The 25,941-nt window shown below is 35.6% G+C and overlaps 2 protein-coding genes and 1 long non-coding RNA gene across 9 annotated transcripts in view; 2 read left to right on the top strand and 1 right to left on the bottom strand.

Annotated features, from left to right (window-relative positions):
• Window positions 1-25,941, bottom strand: part of cdc5l (CDC5 cell division cycle 5-like (S. pombe)) — a 452,249-nt gene that overhangs the window by 289,055 nt on the left and 137,253 nt on the right. The window lies entirely within an intron of this gene.
• The window catches only part of LOC141378508 (uncharacterized), an 842,893-nt gene that overhangs the window by 759,516 nt on the left and 57,436 nt on the right, over window positions 1-25,941 (top strand). The gene's annotated exons all lie outside the window — the stretch shown is intronic.
• The window catches only part of supt3h (SPT3 homolog, SAGA and STAGA complex component), a 267,732-nt gene that overhangs the window by 208,113 nt on the left and 33,678 nt on the right, over window positions 1-25,941 (top strand). For all 6 annotated transcript variants that reach the window (XM_087288936.1, XM_087288937.1, XM_087288938.1 and 3 more), the window contains 4 exons: window positions 2,536-2,648; window positions 4,424-4,534; window positions 7,718-7,876; window positions 11,032-11,142. In XM_087288936.1, the coding sequence (XP_087145062.1) occupies window positions 2,536-2,648; window positions 4,424-4,534; window positions 7,718-7,876; window positions 11,032-11,142 (494 nt within the window). The remainder of the gene's footprint in view (window positions 1-2,535; window positions 2,649-4,423; window positions 4,535-7,717; window positions 7,877-11,031; window positions 11,143-25,941) is intronic.

The raw sequence follows: 25,941 nt of genomic DNA, 5'->3' as shown, positions 1-25,941 counted from the left end.
TAACAGATTCGATTGATGTATTGATCTTATCTCTACGATCAAAACTGAAAGTGTAATTTAAGTTCATTTCAGCAGTTTGACCACACTACAGATCAAAATGCGTATACGCGGTCTTCGACTCCAGAGGGTTAAGCTAAAGATAAAAGATTTAGAAATGTGTTGAGAAAAATCTCTCCGTTAAACAGAAATTGGGGACCTAAATGATCTTGAGGGCTAATAATTCAGAAGGGCTAATAATTCTGACTGCAACTTTATATGGTTGTGTGTGTCTGTAGATCAGATAGTGTCAGATATACAGTACGTCAGATACAGTCTCTGATGAGTTGTTGGGTTGGCAGCTTTTTTCACCCGAGGCCTTGTAAGAACGCGGCTGCGGGATGATGAACACACCACTGCTGGCTTCTGAAGGCCACATTTCAGCACTAATAATAAGATGCTGTCTGGCACCGAACTGCATGTTGGGATGGCAGCTCTGCAAGCGTGCCTGAATAACCCCGTTATACAACCATGATGCTGAGTAGACAGAAAATCTGACCAAAAACACGACACGGGCCGGAGATCGAGAAGCTTTTGGTTTAATAGGGAATGTTTGGATTTAAATAGTCATTGTGCTCATGTAAATTTAGAGCAGAGTATTTGGTATGCTTGCTTTAATAGCATTGAGGAAAAAGTGTACATTTTTTAAAACAAATGGCTTTTTTTTGTTACATTACTGTACATACACTCACTGGCCACTTTATTAGGTACACCTTACTAGTAACGGGGTGGACCCCCTTTTTCCTTCAGAACTGCCTTAATCCTTCAAGACATAGATTCAATAAGCTACTGGAAATATTCATCAGAGATTTTGCTCCATATTGACATCATAGCATCACGCAGTTGCTGCAGATTTGATTTCCATGATGCGAATCTCCCGTTCCACCGTATCCCAAAGGTGCTCTATTGGATTGAGCTCTGGTGGCTGTGGAGGCCATTTGAGTACTGTGAACTCATTGTCATGTTCAAGAAATGAGTCTGAGATGATTCGTGCTTTATGACATGGCGCGTTATCTTGCTAAAAATAGCCATCAGAAGAGGGGTACACTGTGGTCATAAAGGGATGGACATGGTCAGCAACAATACTTAAGTAGGCTTTGGTGTTGACTCGATTTTCAATTGGTACTAATGGGCCAAAATATCCCCCACACATTACACCACTAACCTAAACTGTTGATACAAGGCAGGATGGATCCATGCTTTCATGTTGTTGACGCCAAATTCTGACCCTGCCATCTAAATGTCGCAGCAGAAATCAAGACTCAGGCAACGTTTCTCACATCTTCTATTGTCCAGTTTTGGTGAGCCTGTGTGAATTGTAGCCTCAGTTTCCTGTTCTTAGCTGACAGGAGCGGCACCCGGTGTGGTCTTCTGCTGCTGTAGCCCATCTGCCTCAAGGTTGGACATGTTGTGTGTTCAGAGATGCTCTTCTGCAGACCTCGGTGGTAGCGAGTGCTTAATTGAGTTACTGTAGCCTTTCTATCAGCTGAAACCAGTATGGCCATTCTCCTCTGACGTCTGGCATCAACAAGGCATTTGCACCCACAGAACTGCCGCTCACTGGATATTTTCTCATTTTATAGACCATTCTCTGTAAACCCTAGAGATGGTTGTGTGTAAAAATCCCAGTAGATCAGCAGTTTCTGAAATCAACAATCATACCACGTTCAAAGTCACTTAAATCCCCTTTCTTCCCCATTCTGATGCTCGGTTTGAACTGCAGCAGATCGCCTTGACATGTCTACATGCCTAAATGCATTGAGTTGCAGCCATGTGATTGGCTGATTTAAAATTTGTGTTAACAAGCAGTTGGACTGGTGTACCTGTTAAAGTGGCCGGTGAGTGTACATTGACATTCTGTTATCTTTTACCAGTGTTTCCCAACCCTATTTCTGTAGGCACACCAACAGTACATATTTTGCATGTCTCCTAATCTGACCAATCATCTTCAGGTTTTAAAGTCTCTTCTTATGTTCTGATGAGTTGATTCAGGTGTGTTTGAATAGAAAGAGGTTGAAAATGTGTACTGTTGCTGTGCCTTCAGGAACAGGGTTGGGAAACATTGTCTTATACTATGTTATAATTGTCTGTTTTTTTACATGACAAGGATGCCCTAACAATAGAAATATTTCTAAAAAGTTTCACATATAATATAAGTACAGCTGAAAATAGGACCAAAAACACGACACCGGCCGGAGATTGAAAAGTTTTTGGTTTAATAGGAAATGTTAGGAATTAAATAGTCATTGTGCTTAAAATTTTTAGTAGAGGATTTGCTATGCTTGTTTAATAGCATGGAAGAGTGTGGATTTTTTATTTTCTTTCAACAAATGCTTTTTTGTTACATTGCATTTATTTACCTTCTGTTATCTTATACTGCCTTGTAATTTTCTTGTATATTTATATGGCAATAATGGAAAAGTGTGTATTTATTTATTTATTTATTCTTTTCAAACAAATGGCTCTTTTTAAGAATGACTGAAATGTTTCTCTGTTTAGCTAAGAAGGCGTCTAAGTTTCGTGAATGGCTGGACTGCAGCAGTCTGGATGTGAAGCCCAATGCAATGTCTATGGAGATCCTGTCATATCTGGCCTATGAGACCGTGGCACAGGTGAGAAAAGAATGAAATAACTAAAGGAAAGTCTGCACACTCAAACAACAAGAAATCAAAAAGACACAAGCTAGATGAAGGAACTTGCGTAAATTGTGTAATTTACTGAAGTAAAAAAAGGGAATTGGAGTAAAATAAATTAAGTAAAAAAAAAAAGAAAGAGAAATTGAGGAATATAAATAAATAAAAACTGAAAAATAAAAATACTTAAATTATAAATAAAGAGAAAAATTAATAAATGTTAAAAAATAAAAATATGAAAAATAAATTAAATAAAATAAGTAAACAAATTGATAAATATAAATAAAAAAGAAAAATACTAAAAACAAAGGAAACAGGTAATATATAATTTATACACACACACACACACACACACATACATATACATATATATATATATATATATATATATATATATATATATATATATATATGTGTGTGTGTGTGTGTGTGTGTATGTAAATGTAAACAAAAAATAAAAAATAATTAAAGTATTATAAAATAAAATAAATAAACAAATAGAGAAAAATATAATGCTAAATAAATGGAGAAAGTAAAACTTAAATCTATATACATGATTGCAAATAAATGTGAAATATAATTAAAATATAAATAAATAGAGAAAAAAATATTTAAACGTGTGTATAAATAAATTAATGTAAACAAAAAGAAAAAAATATTTAAATAGAATAGAATAAAGAAAGAAAGAAAGAAAGAAAGAAAGAAAGAAAGAAAGAAAGAAAGAAAGAAAGAAAGAGAGAAATAGAGAAAAATAAAAATATAATATAAATAAAAGGGGAAAGTAAAACCTAAAGAAAAAATGTGAAAAAATAATTAAAATAGGATAAAATAATTAAAATATAAATAAATAGTGAAAAATAAAATAATAAAAAATATATAAATGAATGTAAAACAAAAAATGAAAAGTAATTAAAGTAGTAGTATAGAATGAATTAAATAAATAGGGAAAAATAAAAATGATCAATTATATATAATAGGGGAAATTAAAACCTAAATCTATATAAATGATTGCGAAGTAAAAATGTGACAAATAATTAAAATAGAATAAAATAAAATAAATATAAATAAATAGAGAGAAATAAAATTAATAAAAAATTATTACCATAAATGAATAACTAACAATAAACTTTTTAACACTTATAAAGCACAGATGGTAACACTTGAATAATATTATTATTATTTAATGTTAATTAGTGCAATAAATAAATCCTACAATGAGAATAGGTTGTAAATTTTAAATAATATTATATGTAGCTTAAATATTAATTACAGTTTTGTTAATGTTAGTCAGGAAACACAACTGAATAATTTGTTTTTACTGTACTTGAGTAAAGCACTTTGGTCAACTTTGGTTGTAGTAAGGTGCTATATAAATAAAGGTGGATTTATTGAGGTCGATTGATACAATAATCTGAATATTCTTTTAAGGCAATCTGTGTTGTCAAAAAAAGTATCGATACTGTAATATTGGGTTTCTCGCAGTATCGAAAATGGTATCAGATATCGATATTTTTCAAGGTATCGTATCGATGTTAGGAAATTCCAGTAATTCACAGTAAGTGAATTGAAGTGTCCACCATAACAATTTGCATGTTTATTATCATGATATATTGTATTATTGAATATTGGAACAGAAACTAGAGCCCCGTCAGTGCTTTGATTGTTTGATTTGATGTTTTTTTGGGGTAAAATAAGTGTTATCAACTTGTTCTTCAAGCGATTACTCATAAGTTGATATGGTTTTTGTGTTTTAGGTTGTTGACCTTGCTCTGTTGGTTAAACAAGATATGACTCCCAAAACTGGTGATCCGTTTCAGCACGCCATTTCTGCAACTTACATCCAGTACTGCAGCTCCTCGGCTGAGGTGAACACACACACAGCTTTATTTCACACTAGAACTGATTAATCAGTTTTTTGTGACTGTTTACAAACAAAAGTAAAAGAAAACATAATGAAAATTATGTTAAATAATAATTATGTTTAAAGTAAAATGAAAAACATAAATAAAAATACAGTATATAACAGTACAAAATCGATTAAAAAGTAAAAAACAAATGCAACAAACCGGATATGATGGTCATAAACAATATACAGTGCATCCAGAAAGTATTCATAGCGCTTCACTTTTTCCACATTTCTTTATGTTACAGCCTTATCCCAAAATGAATTAAATTTATTTATTTTCTTAAAATTCTACACACAATACCCCATAATGACAACGTGAAAAAAGTTTTTTTGAAATTGTTGCAAATTTATTAAAAATAAAAAACCTGAAAAATCCCATGTACATCAGTATTGACAGCCTTTGCCGTAAAGCTCTAAATTGAGCTCAGGTACATTCTGTTTCCACTGATCACTCTTGAGATGTTTCAGCAGCTTCATTGAGTTCACCTGTGATAAATTCAGTAGATTGGACATGATTTGAAAAGGCATACACCTGTCTATAGAAGGTCCCAGGGCTATCAGTGCATGTCAAAGCACAAACCAAGCATGAAGACAAAGGAATTGTCTCGAGACACAAGGCTGGGGAAGGTTACAGAAAATTTTTTGCTTCACTAAAAGTTCCATTGAGCACAGCGGCCTCCATCATCCGTTAAGTGGAAGATGTTTGGAACCATCAGGACTCTTCCTAGAGCTTAGCCGTCTAAGCTGAGTGATCCGAGTGAGAAGAACTCTGTCTGAGCTCCAGCGTTCTTCTGTGGAGAGAGGAGAACCTTACAGAAGGACAACCATCTGTGCAGCAGTCCACCAGTCAGGCCTGTATGGTAGAGTGCCCAGACGGAAGCCACTCCCCGACTGGAATTAGCCAAAAGGCATGTGAAGGACTCTCAGACCATAAGAAACTAAATTCTCTGGTCTGATGAGACCAAAATTGAACTCTTTGGAGTGAATGCCAGGCGTTACATTTGAAGAAAACCAGGCAGCGCTCATCACCAGGCTAACACCATCCCTACAGTGAAGCATGGTGGTGGCAGCATCAAGACTAGTCAGGATAGAGGGAAAGATGAATGCAGCAATGTACAGAGACATCCTGAATGAAAACTTTTACTCTTGAACTTGGGCGGCAGTTCATCTTCTAGCAGGACAATGACCCAAAGCACACTGCTAAAATATCAATGAAGTCGCTTCACAACAATTGGGTGAATGTCCCTGAGTGGCCCAGCCAGAGCCCAGACCTAGATCCTATTGAACATCAGAGATCTGAAAATGGCTGTACACTGTCGCTTCCCATCCAACCCGATAGAGCTTGACTTTTTCTAAATGTGTGTATATTTCATTCTAACATTTTGATTTAGTTAAAAATGCCAAGGTACTACAGAGTGTTTTCTGCCTTGAATGGCCATAATTGTCAATTGACCGCATGATTTTCTTTTTTTTTATAAATACTTTATTTAAAGTTTTTCACATTTTCAAAAAACAAACCCCAAACCCACCACATGCCAGCAAATAATAAATAAACTTATGTAAAATTTAAATGCATATATGCAAATGTATAAGCAAGGTGCGGTTACATAACAGGCCCACTTTAAATTATGTCCTACCGTATTCTGATAAAACAGCGGACTAGTTAAAATGGTCTCAGTGCTGATAACGCTCCTGTAGAGATGGTCATTTGAAGAGAAAGCAAACATGTGTGTGTCCTGCTCTGTGGGTTTGACCACTTGCCAAACAGAGCCGCCAAGAGTTTGTCCAAGGTGGTTTTGAGCTGTGGATCCATTCCCTGCATGGACCTCACTGTCACTGAAACCACAGGAACCTCATCTGCCTCTGCCGCCAAGGCCACACAGGCTATTTTCTTTTTTATTTTAGCCTGAATTCCAGCATTGTTTTTTCTGCTAAACCTTGGGGGTCGATGGCGTTCCCGTGTGCCAGAATATGAGCCTGTGGTTTGAGCGATAGAGCCGAGACGTGTCGTAAGACTGCAGGTGATGTTTTCAGGGTTGTGCTCGGTTGTTTTGTAGCCCTGACCTCTTTTTTTTACGTCAGAAGTTGCGTTAAAGCCATTGTTTGCTTGAAGATGTTTATGTGTAGAAGGACGAGCACATGCTAGTCTCCGTAAGCAGTCGTCTGATGACAACACTCCAAAATAAAAGAAATATATCCACGTTTTTGTGTATATGATTAGCATTTCTCCAAGTTTACTATTTAGATTTGTTCATATAGCTAAAGCAACCTACAAATGAGGGCAATAGAAGCAAGACAGTTCACTAGTAAAACTATTTGTAGCAGGTGTACAGCTTCTTTACCCCTTTACTAGATGAAGAACCATATATAGCAACTGTATTGACATTGATTATGTATACTATATATACTCATTGAAAAATCATGGAGGCTTACAGGGGTTCTAACAAGACTTTTGTACTTTTATGACAATAATAATGACAGTAATAATAATGAAGATGATGTTATATATATATATATATATATATATATATATATATATATATATATATATATATATATATATATATATATATATATATATATATATAGTTATTTAACTCTTTGGAGTGTATATATATATATATATATATATATATATATATATATATATATATATATAGTTACATATATATATATATATATATATATATATATATATATATAGTTATATATATATATATATATATTATATATATGTATATATATATTTATATATATATATATATATATATATATATATATATATATATATATATATATATATATATATATATATATATATATATACATATATATAACTATATATATATTTGTTATTATTATTTTTTTTTTTTCATTATAGGGGCCCTTTAACTTTCCTTTAACTTTTTTTTTCTTTTTTGTGATTGTAATGCAATAATCAGCACATTTTGTAAAGCTGCTTTGTGACATTAATTGTTGTGAAACAAATAAACTTTCATTTTAACTTGAATAAGAAAGAAAAAGGAACAATAATGACAGCACCTTTATTTCTATAAACTTGTACTTTTTATATTGGATGGATAGACTGAGTAAAACAAGATAATTTAATACATTTGTATTTTATTTTCTGGTCTGTTATAAGGCTTCGAGCAGCAAAAAGGATTTGGATTCTCCAGATAACACCCCTCCATCCACTCCGTCTGGCGCGGGACACCAAGGGAAGATGCACTCGCTGGCGCAGGGCAATGGTGGACCCAATCAAGATGCCAGCAGTAAAGCCAAACAGAGGAAGAGGAAGAAGGTACACAAATGTTGCCGACAGACAGACAGACAGAGAGAGCGAGAGACAGATTAATAGATAGACAGACAGACAGATAGATAGACTATCAGATAAACAGATAGATCAACAGACAGATACATAGAAAGACAGACAGACAGACAGACAGGTAAATAGAAAGACAGACAGACAGATAGATCAACAGACAGACAGGCAGATTGACTGACTGACAGACAGACAGACAGACAGATTGACTGACTGACTGACAGACAGACAGACAGACAGACAGACAGACAGACAGAAAGGTAAATAGAAACACAGACAGACAGACAGACAGATTGACTGAAAGATAGACAGACAGACAGACAGACAGACAGACAGACAGACATGTAGATAGAAAGACAGACAGACAGACATAGATACATAGAAAGACAGATAGATAGATTGACTGACAGATAGACAGACAGACATGTGGATATATAAACAGACAGACAGACAGACAGGCAGGAAGATAGATAGATAGATAGATAGATAGATAGATAGATAGATAGATAGATAGATAGATAGATAGACAGACAGACAGACAGACAGACAGACAGACAGACAGACAGACAGACAGACAGACAGACAGACAGACAGACAGACAGACAGACCGATAGATAGACCGATAGATAGACCGATAGATAGACCGATAGATTGACCGATAGATTGACCGATAGATTGACAGACAGGTAGAGAGAAAGACAGGCAGAAAGACAGACAGACAGATAGGTCAACAGACAGTTAAATAGATAGACGAACAGACAGATGAATAAATAGACAAACAGACAGATAGATTGATAGACAGACAGACAGACAGGAAGATAGAAACACAGACAGACAGATAGATCAACACACAGTTAAATAGATAGATATTACATATAATGTATTATATATATATATATATATATATATATATATATATATATCCTTAAACTCTCTAATTTACCCAGAAGTTCTTTACCATGCGTGTGTGTTACACTAGAAGAAGCCCGGGGTCACTGTAATGTTTGTTGTAGACTCTTCCAAACATTAGTGGAGAACAAGTCTCTAGCTGCGTCCCAAATCGCATACTTATGCACTATTCTACGCCATTTTGTAGTATAAATAGTGTAAGTAGTGCATTCACACTGAAAACTCTAAAAATACTAAGTGTACTTTAATTACCCGGATGATGCACTCATTCAGCCGCTAAAATGAAGTGTGTAATGATGGACACTTCACGCACTTAACGACCGCAGGTTTGCTTACGTATCGGAAGGGGCGGAGCTATCGGACGCACGTGTTGGATAACTTTATTTATTTTGGATGGTGAAAGCAAAATTCTCCTACGAGAGTGATTATAGCGCCTCCTGATGGTGAATGTGGCAATACTCCCAGCAGGTGTTATTTGATAATTCGGCCGTTTACTTCAATGATTTGGCAACCGTCAAACGTCATCAGGGAAACGGTTTGAATTTCCGCTTAGTAAAAAAACATTAGTGTGCCATTTGGGACGACACTACATACATATACTATCCTGTTGAGTGTGTAAGTGCATAAGTACATAGTGCATGAGTGCATAGTGTATAGTGTGCCTTTTGGGACGCAGCTTCAGTGTTTTCCTCTTCATCCTGTTTTACTGACTCCAGTTCCTCTGATGTTTATTACAAACATCCAAATAGGGAAGTTGTTTTTCCTTTGTCTGAAAAGAGATGCAGAGACAGAAATGTTCCCTTCCCTTTAATGTCTACAGAGAATACTGCAATTACAGCCAATCACACGCAGAGTTTGCTCTTAGCCTGTTACATAGCAGAAGTTCATAAAGCAACAAATGACACAGTGTTGATATCTATAGGTGACGAGCAGTTGTGTGTGTGTGTGTGTGTGTGTGTGTGTGTGTGTGTGTGTGTGTGTGTGTGTGTGTGTGTGTGTGTGTGTGTGTGTGTGTGTGTGTGTGTGTGTGCGTGTGTGTGTGTGTGTGTGTGTGTATGTGTGTACTTGTTTGTGTTATGGTATGTATGTATTTGTGTACATGTGTGTGTTTGCGTGTGTGTTGTTAGTTGTACATGTGTGTATTTGTTTGTGTGTGTGTTTTTTGTCCTAATGCGTATGTATGTGTTTTAATGCGTGCGTTTGTTTTTTGTTTGCATTTTTGTGTGTTAGTGTTAGCGTGTGTGTTTGTCTGTGTTTGCATTTTTGGGTTCGTGAATGTTCTCGTGTGTGTGTGTGTGTGTGTTGGTGTTTGTGGGTGTGTGTTTGATGTTTGTGGATGAGTACGTGTGTTGTTTTTGTATGTGTATGTGTGTCGTGTGTATGTTTTTGTATGTGTGTGTGCATGCGTGTGTGTGTGTGTGTGTTTACAGTATGTGTTTGTGTGTTTGTGCGTGTGTGTTAGTATTTGTTTTTGTATGTGTGTGTGAATGTTTGTGTGTGTGTGTGTGTGTGTGTGTGTGTGTGTGTGTGTCTACAGTATGTGTTTGTGCGGGTGTGTGTGCTAGTATTTGTTTTTGTATGTGTGTGTGAATATTTGTGTGTCTGTATGTGTGTGCATGCGTGTGTATGTGTGTGTCTACTGTATGTGTTTGTGTTAATGTCTGGGTTTTGTTTGTGTGAATGTATGTTACCATGTGTGTATGTGTTGTGTGTTTGTTTTTCATTTTGTGTGTGTGTTAGTTTTGTGTGTGTGTGTGTGTCTGTATGTGTGTGCGTATCTTTGTATGTGTGTATAAGTGCGTGCATTATTTTGTGTATGTATTCATAAATCTGCAGAACTGTGTTAGTATATGTAATAGTGTTTGTATATATATGTGTGTGTGTGTGTGTGTGTGTGTGTATTTGCATTTGTGTGTGTTAATTTGTTTGTTTAAATGTTTATGCTTTTTATTGTGTGTGTGTGTGTGTGTGTGTGTGTGTGTGTGTGTGTGTGTGTGTGCGTGTGCGTGTGCGTGTGCGTGTGTGTGTGTGTGTGTGTGTGTATTTGTTTGTGTATTTGTATATGTGTGTGTGTATATATGTGTGTGTGTTTCTTTTTATGTGTGCGTGTGTCTTTGTATGTGTATGTGTCTGCGTCTGTTCGTGTGTGTATGTATTCATGAAGCTGCAGGACTCCCACAGTGTTTTTGAATGAGCACTAATGCGAGCTGTACTGTGTGTTTCAGAGCGCAGCAGCGTGTGTATCAGAGACTCAGAGCAGTGCCATCCAGCCAGCCCACATCAGAGAGGCCATCAGGCGCTACAGCCACAGGATCGGGCCGCTCTCCCCCTTCTCAGTGCGTAATAACACAGCCGTAAAACAGTTATATTTATAATCGCAGCGCAGAGCCATTTTAAAGTGGTCCAGCCCTAAAGTATTGGAATTGTTGAGCGCAATTTGTGGCGAGTGTAATTCTCCTCATAAAAGTCACATAACTCTACTGGAGAATTAAATAAGCGGGATTTCGATCCCTTTTGGAAATACAAAGGAGATTTAATTTTGTTTTGTTTTCCGTGAGTTTCTGTTTACGGTTTCTCGCTCTTACGTATGCGACTCTGCAGCGAGTTGTAATTTTCCGTCAGGCGCACGAGTGTGGGTGTCTTTAAGTGCTAGCTTTGCGCTTTGAGAAATGGCTTTTGGAGGCTTTCTCACAGCCAATTTGGAGGCTTTCGCTAGTGTGGTCATTCTGTGATTCTCAGGTAATGAGCAATTTAGCAGTGACGGCCTACTTGATGGTTTCTGAGCCAACAGCTGCTTCAAGACCTGCAAATGACTGATTTGCATTGCAGGTTTTTGCTTTAACCCTCTCAGGGTCAGAGGAGGCAGTGATAAAAAGGATTCATTGCATTTACAAAGGGGAAATAGTCGTTTCAAATAGAGGAGCATGGTAGCTCAGTGGTTAGCACTATCGTCTTACCACAAAAAGGTGGCTGGTTCAAGCCTCAGCTGGGTCAGTTGGCATTTTGTGTTCTCCCCATGTTGGCGTGGGTTTCCTCTGGGTGCTTTGCTTTCCCCCACAGTCCAAACACATGTGCTATAGGTGAGTTGGGTAAACAAAATTGGCAGTTGTGTATGAGTGTGAATGAGTGTGTATAGGTGTTTTCTAGTACTGGGTTGTGTCTGGAAGGGTATCCGCTGTGTAAAACATATGCTGGAATAGTTGGTGGTTCATTTCGCTGTGGAGACCCCTGATTAATAAAGGGACTAAGCCAAAGGAAAATCAATCAATGAATGAATGGTTGCAAACAATTGATATGAGCTGAATTATTAATTATAGCCTTTCATCATGATTATTATAATTATTATAAGTATTATTACAAGTATTATAAATATCGTCATCATAATTATTATTATTATTGTTTTATTATTATTATACATATTATACATATTATTATACATATTATTATTATTATTATTATTATTTTATTATTATTAAACGTATTATTATTATTACTGTTTTATTTTTTATTATAAATATATTATTATTTTTATTACTATTATATTAAATGTTGTCATCATGATTATTATTATTATTGTTGTTTTATTATTATTATTATTATTATTATTAATTTTATTGTTACTATTATTATAAATATCATCATCATGATTAGTATTATTTTTTATTATTGTAAATATAATATTATTGTTGTTTTATGTTACTATTATTATAAATATCATCATCATGATTAATATTATTATTATTATTATTATTATTACAAGTATTATTACAAGTATTATTATTAATATTGTCATTATTATTATTATTGTTGTTGTTGTTGTTGTTGTTGTTTTATTATTATTATAAATATTATTATTATTATGGTTGTTGTTGTTGTTTTCATTACTAGTATTATAAATATCGTCACCATGGTTATTAATATTATTATTTATTTATTACTTTTATTATAACTATATTATTATTATTATTATTACTACTACTACTACTACTACTATTATTATTATTATTATTATTATTATTATTATTATTATTGTTGTTGTTGTTTTATTATTATTGTTGTTGTTTTTATTGCTATTATTATAAATATAATAATAATTATTATTATTATTATTATAAATGTCATCATCATGATTGTTATTATTGTTGTTTTTGTTTTATTATTATTATTGTTTTTATTACTTTTATTATAAATATTATTATTATTTTTATTATTATTATTATTATTATTATTATTATTATTCTTGCAAATATTATTATATTAATATTATTATAAAAATATTTTCTCTTAAGATTGGAGAGTGTTTGTCTTCTCAAAAATATTGACAAAGATCCACACCTTCAGAGATCAGACTGGAAGTGACCATCATTACACAGTAGAGATCTGCGCGGGACCAAATTTTGAATCCCGCTCCCGCCCGAACCCGACCGTTCCCGCTTATATTAAGAATTTATTGTCCCGCTGCCCGACCCGCCCCGTTTTCTGGCCGCCGCGCCCGATCCTGCTAAAGAGCGGGGGAGAATAAAACCGAAAATCCCCTAGCTATACAGTCCAGACAGCCAAGCTGTCTCTATATCACACACACACACAGCACCAAGCACACACACACACAGACCAATCTCTCTCTCTCATACGCACGCGCGCACTAACACACACAAGTACCAAGCAGACACACAGGCGTTTGCTGTTATATCAACTCAAAGGCTTGTAATACGATGTATCAAGTACCAATGTAATACCAAAAGGTTTTATATAAAGGTATATAAATACTGAGTCGCGCCAGCTCTGGGCCGCAGCGCACATTACTCTCGGGCCGATTCCGGCGCGGATGCGGCAGCATTGGCTCGCTTACGCCATCTGGCCCGATTGATTCAGGCTGGAATCGGGCAGTGAGTCCACAAGCATCCGGAGTCCGGCAGCCGGAGCCGGGCCGAGTGGTAAGTCTCCGGCAGGCGAGAATCTAGCCAGAACTGGCCCGAGTGTATTTTGCTATCTGGGAAAGCTCTCTCTCTCTCTCTCTCTCTCTCTCTCTCTCTCTCTCTCTCTCTCTCTCTCTCTCTCTCTTTCTCTCATTCGCGCGCGCACTAACATACACACACACACAAGCACCAAGCACACACACAGGCAAAGCTCGCTCTCTCTCTCTCTCTCTCTGTCTCTCTCTCTCATTCGCATAGCAATATCCGCGATATTGCTAGACAGCCCGCTCCCGTCCCAAATTAAACCCGTTACTGACCGCTCCCGCAATTTATTCGCAGATTTATTCCCACGCCGCAGAAATCTGGTCGGGTCCTGCTGCGCCCGCGGGACAGCCGCGGGAATGCAGACCTCTACTACACAGTTCATTTTTCCAGCTCATTGAGTGCATCATCCGGGTAATTAAAGTGCAGTGCACTTATTATTTTTAGAGTTTTCAGTGTGAACACACTACTTACACTATTTATACTGCAAAATGACGTAGAATAGTGCATAATTATGCGATTTGGGACGCACCTTATGTGTTGGCCACTCTTTATATAACCCTGAGCAGTGTTTCCTCTAGGATTTTTTCCAGCTGTGGCTGCAGGCCTTTTTTCTCAGATCTACCAACTACCTGTGGCGTTTCAATAACAAATGTCATGAGCGCAGTGTTACAATTCGAGATTGCATTTATGTAATAGCCTACAGCATGCGAGTCTCTTTGCATGCTCGCCGATTTCTTCTGCTCGTGCTCAACTTCTTGCACACCCCCTCAAATATAAGCTGCTCAAGCGCAGATTTTGTGCACTCTCAAATAAACACTGCTGAAGTGCGATTTAGTGCGTTTATGTAACGAGTATGTCTCCAACACTTATTATATTTGCTAGGAATATTTATGAATGTCTCTAATAGACCTACAGAGCGACATTAATGCGTCCTGAAGTGAAGTAAAACGGCTATACGTCGTGTTTGCTGGCCTCACACATCACGCACCTGTCAGTCAGCCAGTCAGTCAGCACGTAACCTTAAAGAGTTAAACAAACAGCGCACAGCACTACTATGGTTACAGAAAAGTTCGCTCTGTTATAACTCACTTACTTTTTAATACGTTTTGGTGCGATTATCACCCGCTATTAAAAAAAACACGACAGTGTTTTGAATGAGAAGCTGTAATGTAGCCGTGACAGGATTAATTTTGCCGTGGCGCCCCGCCATGGAAGAATAAATATAGCAGAAACCATGCTGAGTAACTTTTTGGTTGGCCATCTGTCTGTTTATAATGAGTAACCTGTTCTCGTTACTGCAGATTAGTTCAGTAAACAGAAAAAAAGAAGAAATTCCCGCATGTGTTTAGCTTTTTTGGAGTTAGTTATTGTGATCTCCCAATTGCAACAGAAAAATACTGGGAAATCTCTGTAGACTGATGGCATTTCATGCTGTTCAGCCTTATAATCTTAAAATGTGAGCGCTATCACATGTTTTGTCATCACTTTAGACATTACGCTAGAGAATCATTCAAATACTAGCTCTAAAGTAATGTTGCTGAAGTAGCAACAGTTTCTGCTGTTCTGATGTCACCTGCAGATGTGAATGAACGGCGGAAGAAAGATATTTAGACTCTCTGTGTTTGATTTTTTTTTATACACATGATTATACAGTTGAATTTTTGCATAAACACAAAATCGAACTCATAGCAGTGTGACTTGGCTGAAATGGTGGGACACTAAGTGTCTCCCACCAGTGCTGATATGATTCTTATAAAGTTCTGATGAGTAACGTGTTCAGAAAGTGCTATTGTTTACTACTTTGTACTAACAGTATGTTATCATGAATGTTTTTATTCTGTAAGATCTGTACCACCTGCCAAAGGGTGAGAAATAAACAGGTGGTATCCTGAATATGATATGTCCTTGAAGATATTTTTGGCCTGTGAGAGATCGTGGGAGGGAGCGATGCTTTCCGGCGAGGCTACAGTTTGCAGATAGGGAGTTTGGGGGCTGTGTTGATTATTATTTCTCATCCTCAAATTCAAAACAAAAATGACAAAAATAAAAAAATACACACACATGCAATAATTAAAACTTAAACTAAATTTGTAGTCAAATTTGAAAAAATAAAATAAAAGGAAATGCTATAATACTAAATAAAATAAACAACTGAAACATCAAATAAACAATAATAATATATTTATAATAATAATAATTTTATTATTATAAAAATACTATTATTATTATTATTATTATTTTTGTTTTATTATTATTATTATTGTAAATATATTATTATTATATTTTATTACTAATTTTATAAATATCATCGTGATTATTATTATTATTTTATTATTATAAATATAGTATTATTGTTGTTGTTTTTATTACTATTATAAATATCGTCATGATGATGATGATGGTGATGATGATGATGATGATGATTATTATTATTATTATTACAAGTATTATTACAGTTATTATTAATATTGTCGTCATGATTATAATATATATATTATTATTATTATATATATATTATTATATTATATATATTATATTATATATTATATACTATATTATATATACATTGTAACAAACTATTAATACCTGTGTAATATATTATATATATATTATAATATATATATTATATTATAATAATATATTATTATTGTTTTTTTTATTATTATCATTATTATTACAGGTATTATTACAAGTATTATAAATATTGTCATCAGGATGATTATTATTAATTTTATTATTGTTTTATTATTATTATAAATATATCATTATTTTTGTTTTTGTTACTTTTTTATAAATATCGTCATTATTATTATCATAGTTTTATTATTGTTATTATAAATATATTATTATTATTATTTTATTACTACTATTATAAATATCATCATTATTATTGTTGTTGTTGTTGTTTTATTATTATTATTATTATAAATGTATTATTATTATTATTATTAACATTGATGTTGTTGTTTTATTATTATTATTATTATTAATATATTTTATTACTATTGTTATAGTCATCATGATTATTATTATTGTTGTTTTATTATTATTATAAATATATTAATATTGTTGTTTTTATAACTATTATTTTAAATACCGTCATCATGATTATTATTTTTATTATTACTGTTGTTGTTGTTTTATTATTATTATTATTATTATTATTATTATTATTATTATTATAAATATTTTATTATTATTGTTTTTGTTACTATTATTATAAATATTGTCATCATGATTATTATTATTATTTTATTATTAGTATTATAAATATATTACTATTATTACTATTATTATAAATGTCATCATCATCATGATAATTATTATTATTGTTTTTGTTTTATTAATATTATTATTGCTTCTATTACTATTATTATTATAAATATCATCATCATGAGTATTATTATTATTATTATTATTATTATTATTATTATTATTATTATTATTATAGAAAGTATTATTATAAATATTATTATTATGTTAGTATTATTATTATAAAAATATTTTTTCTTAAGATTGGAGAGTGTTTGTCTTCTCAAAAATGTTGTCAAAGGTCCACACCTTCAGACTTTAATTTTTAATGTATTTTTTAAAGAAATGAGCAGATTTATGCAGATTGATTTTGGAAGTGTAGTAACTAAATACTGAAAACATGAAATTGAAAAAAAATAACTTAAAATTTAATTTAAGAATTGCAATAAAAATATTAAATCTACTTGTTTGGTAAACAAAGCAAGTTTCTCATATAAGATGTCTCCTAAAAGACAGAAAAAACTACAAACTGTATTGTAAATAAACCATACATATTTGCATATTAGTCAATAACATTACTGGAATATAACCATTGAATAAATATATTTTTTACACACATTTAGTAAGTAAATAGACTCAATGAGAGGCTAAACAATCTGCAAATTTTGGTGTGGGTCTGCCTAGTGGTGGGGTGAGTATAAATATAGCACCCAAATATGCTCCAGTTTCCCCAACAGTCCAAACACATGCGCTATAAGTAAATTGAATAAACTAAATTGGTCGTAGTGTATAAGTGTGTGTGTGAATGAGTGTGTATGGGTGTTTCCCAGTACTAGGTTGCGGCTAAAAGGGCATCTGCTGCGTAAAAAAAATGTGCTAGATAAGTTGGCAGTTCATTCCGCTGTGGCAACCCCAGATTAATAAAGGGACTAGGCCGAAAAGAAAATGAATGAATGAATATTACGCATGCTATCATCACAATTTATTTCCGATATATAAAGCAACCCTACTCTAAATGAACGTTAAAAACACCCCAGTATAATAGTCACCAAGCAACGCAGGACAAATGTGACTCTACAGGGACTTTTCAATGGAAGAAACACAAGGCATTCTGGGAGCGGTGTATTGTTTAATATATAAAACAGGTGTTACATGGTTTTGATGGTGAGTGAAGACTTCCAGATGTTCTCTAGTGCCACTTGCGTTGGCCTTTGATGAGTAAATCTCGATGCTTACTGTGAATAGCATAGGAATAATTAGACGAGTGACTGAGTGAGTGCCTTCAGAAGCCAGTTATCATGTAATTGGCTGTGTTTTATTGCGACTGGAGCCAGTTGAACTCCCGATTAGTTGCGGCAATAAGCAATTTTCTCTCTGGGCTTTTTTTTTTTTTATATGCATATAGGTAGAATTAAAGTGTTGTTTGGAAGGTGGAGAGTAAATGGGTTGCTGACAGATGTGAGGGAATGTCTCATTAGTGTGTACAGTTATCTGTTGGCGTGTTTATTGGTGTGGTTGCGTATCAGAGCTTGCCAGCAGTCGACCTATTAAGGGAACACTTATTATTTTAGTGTTGAATATCTCACATGCATTTGAGGTTAAAGGAACACTGCTCTTTTTTGAATATAGGCTAATTTTTTGGCTCAACATCCTTAGGCCCCGTTTACACTAGTGCGTTTTAGTTTGAAAACGCATAAGTTTTGCTACGGTTACGCCATCCGTCCACACTACGCGGGAGTTCTCGAGCGCCAAAAACGGAGCGTTTCGAAAACGCTGGAGAGGCCGTTTTCATTCTGAAACGCTGCTGCTCCGTCTCAGTGTGGATGATGGAAAACGGAGACATCTGAAAACGGAGGCGGGGCTGCAGACATTCGCCTCTCTGATTGGGGCTTTTCCTCAATATTAAGTAGCCTAACACGCACAGTTCAGTCCTGTATCTTCTCCGTGTAAGTTCAGCATCAAGGCTGCAGTCTCTTCTTTTCAGTTTGATATGGAAAACAGACTATACCGAGGACACGGGTAAATCTTCAAAGGGAACAGTGTACTTTATAACTTCATTCACATCACCCTGGCTACGTTGTTTCACTTTCTCAACAATAAAATGTACACATGATATAGCTGCCTATTTTCATTTTAATATTAGCAACTTAACAGACAGCAGAAATGTTGAGGCGTCGTGCAGCATATATGAGCGTCATCTTCACTGTGTGGATATTTATAACAAGACGGAGCCTATAACAACTGCCTCCTTTCAATTTCAGTGAAAATACGAAACATCCCCTCTCTTTTGCTGAATATCAGTATTAATAATTGATAATGGCCATTATAAAAGTATAACATACAATAAGTTTATACATTATAGGAAATAAAGGCGATCAGTCAATATACAGAATGTACGTGGTTACATTAATCATTAACTTATCTTTGCGCACAGCCAAAACACGTTACCTGAGAACAAGTAATAAATTTCAATGACCAAAGTCAGGGAACATGTTGTTAAAGACAACAAGATGAATGAAATATCCCGTTTAATAAATATAATGAGATTAGATCCAGCGGGAGATGCTTGATGAGAAGTCCGACTAGCAGAGCTCTCATCTGGGTAGATGGGCTGCAGCGCTTGCCAAAGAGTGTGTGTGTGGTCACGTGATGTGCGTTTTCAGCGTTTTGGTGTGGACGGAGAGCTGTTCAGAAACGCTGGGTAAAACGCAAGTGTGGACGCGGATCGTTTTCATTCTAAAACGCCGTTTTAAAACTAAAACGCACTAGTGTAAACGGGGCCCTAGTCTATTGCTGCACATATACAGTATACACTCCCTGACAAAAGTCTTGTCGCCTATGCTGTTTTAGGAACAGCATTACATTTACATTTAGTCATTTAGCAGACGCTTTTATCCAAAGCGACTTACAAATGAGGACAAGGAAGCAACTTACACAACCAAGAGCAACAATGAATAAGTGCTATAGGCAAGTTTCAGGTCTGTAAAGTCTAAGAAGGAAAGTATTAGTAGTATTAGTTTTTTTTTTTTTTTTTTTTTTTTTGGGTACAGTTAGTGTGATATCCAGAGAGGCAATTGCAGATTAGGAAGTGAAGTGGAGACTAAATAGTTGAGTTTTTAGTCGTTTCTTGAAAATAGCGAGTGACTCTGCTGTTCTGATGCAGTTAGGGAGTTCATTCCACCAACTGGGCAGATTGAGCGTGAGCGTGAGCGTTCGCGAAAGTGATTTCTTCCCTCTTTGGGATGGAACCACGAGGCGACGTTCATTCACAGAACGCAAGTTTCTGGAGGGCACATAGATCTGCAGAAGTGAGAGCAGATAAGAAGGAGCAAGGCCAGAAGTCACTTTGTAGGCAAACATCAGAGCTTTGAATTTGATGCAAGCAGCAACTGGCAGCCAGTGCAAACGGACTAGCAGCGGAGTGACATGTGCTTGTTTAGGTTCATTGAAGACCACTCGTCTTCAATGAACCTAAACGATGATGAATATCATAAGAAGATCACGATGATGCAGATAATACGTTGCCTTCTAGTTGATCATTTGGTATCAGAAGTGGCTTATATGAAAGGCAAAGGCCTCTATATTACACTCATTTTGCCAAGATAAAATATCATGATGCCTTGATATTTAATAATTTAATAAGGACAGTAAGATCTGACTTTGCTTAGACAAATCAAACTATTGCTTAGTTTCATCTTTATCATCCTGTTAATGTAAATGTTGTACTGAAGCAGTTAATATTAATTTACACTGAGGAAGAGCAGAGGGTTGCTGATGAACTACTGAGAGATTTCAGCTGCTGTCTGGGCTTTCACTGCCTTTCTACACCTCCCTTTCTTTATGCATGGTTTGCGCTACATTCATTCTTCCATGGCGGGGCGCCACGCCAAAATTGATCCCACCACGGCTACATTACAGCTTCTCATTCAAAACATTAAAACATCTTAGACGAGCCATTCTTATCAAATGGAAACCAGTGATTCCTCCATCACATGACATGTGGATCCGAGAAATGTTTAGTTACATAAAACTTGAAAAATTAAGATGTTTACTTGCAGGATCTCTCAAATCTTTTTACAAAAACCCTGTTTTAGACTATATCAAAGGCTTACCTTGTTTAGTCGATAACAGATCTAATAAACAGTATTTAATTGGAAAGAAGAAATATTGACTCCTTAATGTGAACTTTTAATTACTATTTTTTATTGTTATTATTATAATTTAATTAAATTTTTTGTTTTTTTGCTTTTATCGTAAACTTGCTCATTTATTATTATATTGTTTAACAATTTATTTTAATTCTTGTATTTTATTTTTTATTTATTTTTTATTTCTTTTAGAGGATATGTTTGTTTATAATTCATACATATTAATTCATTTTATTTCAAGGGGATAGTGGGAAAATAAGAAAAATAAGACAATCTGTCATTTTTCCTTTGTTGTATTGTATACTATGATGTATTGTCTTGATAAACACAATAAAAAAAAAAAACATTAAAACATTTTATTTTTAATAGCGGGTAATAATCGCACCAAAACGTATTAAAGGGTAAGTGAATTATAACAGTGCGATCTTTTCTGTAACCATAGTAGTGCTGTGCGTCATTTGTTTAACCCTTTAAGGTTACGTGCTGACTGACTGGCTGACTGACAGGGGCGTGAGGCCAGCAAACACGATGTATAGCCGTTTCACTTTACTTCCGGACGCATTAATATCGCTCTTTAGGTTTATTAGGGAGACAGTCATAAATATCCCTAGCAAACCTAATAAATGCTGGAGAAATACTCGTTACATAAATGCACTAAATCAGCAGCATTTATTCGAGAGCGCATAAGATCTGCGCGCTCTTGAAGCAGCTTATATTTGAGGGGTGTGCAAGAAGTTTTGTGCACGAGCAGAGGAAATCAGTGCAAGCAAAGAGATCCGCATGCTGTTGGCTATTACATAAATGCGATCTCCTAGAATACTTCGAGTAATGCGCTCACAACATTTGTCATTGAAAAAACGCCACAGGTAGATCTGTGTAAAAACAGGCCTGCCTCCACAGCTGGAAAAATCCTAAAGGGAAACACTGCTTTATGTGTTCAATACTTTTTCCTATGTCATTTTATTTTCATTCCTTCATTCATTCATTTTCTTGTAGGCTTAGTCCCTTTATTAATCTGGGGTCGCCACAGTGGAATGAACCGCCAACTTATCCAGCATGTTTTTACGCAGCGGATGCCCTTCCAGCCGCAACCCATCTCTGGGAATCATTTTATTTTATTATACATAACTTCATTTGTAAACTTATTAGATGTGTTTATATATGCAATTCTGAGAAAAATGGGGATGTTTACAATGCTTATTTCCCCCACTGTATATAGTTTTTTTTTTACATGTTATTGTTGTTGTAATTTATATTATTATTATTATTTTATTTTTATTTTTGTATGTTTTGTTTTCTTTAGCGCTTGTTAAAGAGCCCATGTTATACATGAAATAGGGTCATATTTTGGTTGTAAGGGTCTCCAACAACAGTCTAATATGCATGCAAGGTCAAAAAACACTTTCATGGTCTTATAATCTGCATTTATTTTTACCTAATTATCTCAGCGACTCCTGTATGAATCATCCAGGGATTCCTTTGTTCCCAAACCCCTCCTTAGCGCGAAGCTAATCTGCGCTGATTGGACCGATGACAGTCTGTTGCGATTGGTCGACTGCCTTCAGTGAGAGACAGAGTGAAATGCTCAACAGCTAATCAGCAATATAGAAGTAGTCACAGTTCATACACGCTCGATAGTGTAGGCGTGGATTTTAGCTGACAGTGGGGGAAATGTAAATACAGGCGATGGACTTGAATATACAGACGACTAACTATTTTATTGAGCAAAAACTGTTGAGGAGATCTTCTAGCTTGTCTCTCTCTGCTCTTTTCAAAGACACACACAAACACACACACACACACACACATTGCCCTCATCCTTGCGCATGCGCACACACACACACACACACAAACACACACGCACTTAACACTCCTCCGGACGAAAACGCGCGCAAACACACACACACACACACATCTCCGAACGACATCGCGCACACACACACACACACTACCCTCCTCCACGGAGCTCCGTAAACAAAGCAGCACGCGTCGCGTTTTTAACGTGACTTTGCACGCGATAAGAGAATATAGCCAGTTAACCTGATACAGTACACGCGGTTACAAGTAACAAATCACAACTAAATACATTTGCAAGCTAGAGTCAACGAGGCAACAACTTTAACCGCACGTACTTACACTTGAGAAATGGAGGAAGAAACCCATCCTTACATGTCCAGCAGTAAGATACTCTTTACTGATCCTTCTTTAACAAACGCTGATGAAGTATTCTTTGTAGCATGTAGTTTCCAGTAGTTTCCAACTGTTCAAAGCTTGGTTATAATGCTGAGGTTTCATCTTTGGGTAGAGACTCGATAATATCCATCTGCAGTGTGACTTCAATCGACCGCCATGTTTGTGTGTGTGTGTTTGTGGGTGTGTGTGGGTTTCTGTGTTATAGGGTAGGGCCGCAGGTTTCAAATCTCCCGGGTTTGCGCGTGCACGTGAATAACTTGGTTTCGTTCGTACGTCATGGTGAAACACCTAATGACTCGGTATCAAGGCGACTCGTTTGAAGCACTATGAGTCGACTCTTTTATAGATGAATCAACAGTTTTTAACACTCTACTCTTACAGATTTAAGCCTTAGCTGGATACTTCACTTCACTTAGAGCTGTGTTACACACTACATGGAGGGGAATTTTCAAAAACCCATAATATTGGCTCTTTAAAACTTCCTAAAAATGAATAAAGACAGTGTTTTCTTTTTTTTTTTTTTCATTTTCCATCAGATGAAACTACCGAAGAGTCAAGCATTAAATAGGAAAATTATAAACTTTTTGGATCATTTTTGGGCAAGATGCTAATGGTCTAATCTGATTCAATGATCTATGTTAAGCTAAGCTAAAAACAACCTCGCCAGACCTAAAGCTCAGCTGAGTGGATTCAAAAATAGGAAAACTCACCTGATTCCCTCTAGGAGAGTTGTAATATGAACCTGTTTTCAAAAAAAAGTTCCTTTACTTTAACAAAAGCATGTGAGGTTCTCAACACTCCTCCAGACTAAAACGAAGAGAAATCGCCAATCTGGAAACGGGTTCGCTTTCACTCAAGTTTCCACGTTGTGGATGTACAGCATTATGCAATTTAAACGTCTGCCCCAGTGACTGCTGTTGGAGGCTTTTATCGGCCTCGAATTCCCGAAATCAAGTCATTGTGAGATTATTAACTTTGAAATCGAATTAAGAGGGTAACGCAAGACCTCCAGTCATTGGGAGACCATTGGATTACACTCACGCACAGGGCAACACAATTACCTCCCCCGTCCACAAGGACAGCAAGTCACCGGCCAAGAAGAAGTAAAGAAGTGTGCTTTTATTCGATTCCAGAGTCTGATGTTGTGGAAAACCGACTCATCAGATGGAATTGTTTTTCCTTTTGTGTTCAATTCTGCCAGTTTTGAAGAAGCCTGGCGAAAACAACTCTTTCTGGAGCTTAATCTGACCTGCTAATGCCAGGCTAGAAAGTTTGTAGTGTCAAAACATACATGCAGTGAAAATGTCACAAATGCAGCGATCGAAGTGCAAAGGTAATATCTGATATTCACCTGTCAGTCATTTTCACATTCATGGAAAATGCAGTACAGATTGAGATTTGAACTACAGTGGTTCATCAATTATCGCAGGAGTTACGTTCTTAAAATAACCCGCAATAGGTGAAATCTGTGAAATTGTCTGCTTTGATTTTTACAAATATTTTAGGGGGTTAAAACCCCTCACTACACACTTTATACACTTTTCTCAGACAGGCATTAAAGGGCATTAAAGGACAAACATATGTGTATATATAGTGTATAGACCATCATATTGGGGTGAAATAAACACACCCAGTCCTTTTTTTCAATTTAACAACATAAAAACGGTGGACCAATTAGAGCGGTTTTCAGACCGACCGCAACTTTATGTAGGAGTGCGGTCCCCCCGCCCACCAAATTGATTGACAGCTGCGCGCATTAACATGTTCCGGTAGTCACGTGTATAATCATGTCAACAAGACCAGGCAGACATACGCAAAGCAACCGGGAATAAAAGGTCTGTTCTGTTCGCTAGGATCAGCAATCGTCATCAAATGTGATCAAGAGTAAGTTTCACATGTTTAAAGTGTTTTATATCAGTGCACGTGTGTAATTAATTACAGCGATTTACTTCAGCTTTACTTCATCAGCACAGCCGCGTGTCAGAACAATTATACATTTACATTTTTACATTTAGTCATTTAGCAGACGCTTTTATCCAAAGCGACTTACAAATGAGGACAAGGAAGCAATTTACACAACTAAGAGCAACAATGAATAAGTACTAAAGGCAAGTTTCAGGTCTGTAAAGTCTAAGAAGGGAAGTGTTAGTAGTTTTTTTTTTTTTTTTTTTTTTTTTTTGTACAATTAGTGTGATATTCAAAGAGGCAATTGCAGCTTAGGATAAAGGATTATAAAAGAAGACGCTTCAATCCCGGTTTGTGGAAGTTAAATCAGGTTTATTTTGTACATTAGCATAACAGATATCCACACTGTACTGGGGGTTAGCCTGTATCCTGTCACATTTGAGTGCAAAAACAGTGCTAAGCTAAGCGCGCTCTGTCTGCCTGCCTGCGTGCGTGCGTGCGTGCGTGTGTGTGTGTGTGTGTGTGCACGCGTGCAAGCTTTGTAACAATATTGTGTGTGACTCATTAATGCAACGTCACAATATTGATTAGTAAAGGTTACTTCTTACTGTAGTATTTCTTACAAATGCTACGTGAGACCTCCTTCCTTTAAGTCTGTCTGTTGCCTGACGCGAGG

The sequence above is a fragment of the Danio rerio genome, chromosome 17, assembly GCF_052040795.2.
Source record: "Danio rerio strain M-AB ecotype USA chromosome 17, GRCz13ab, whole genome shotgun sequence".
Classification (NCBI taxonomy): domain Eukaryota; kingdom Metazoa; phylum Chordata; class Actinopteri; order Cypriniformes; family Danionidae; genus Danio; species Danio rerio.
This window is presented reverse-complemented; position numbering and strand designations above follow the sequence as displayed.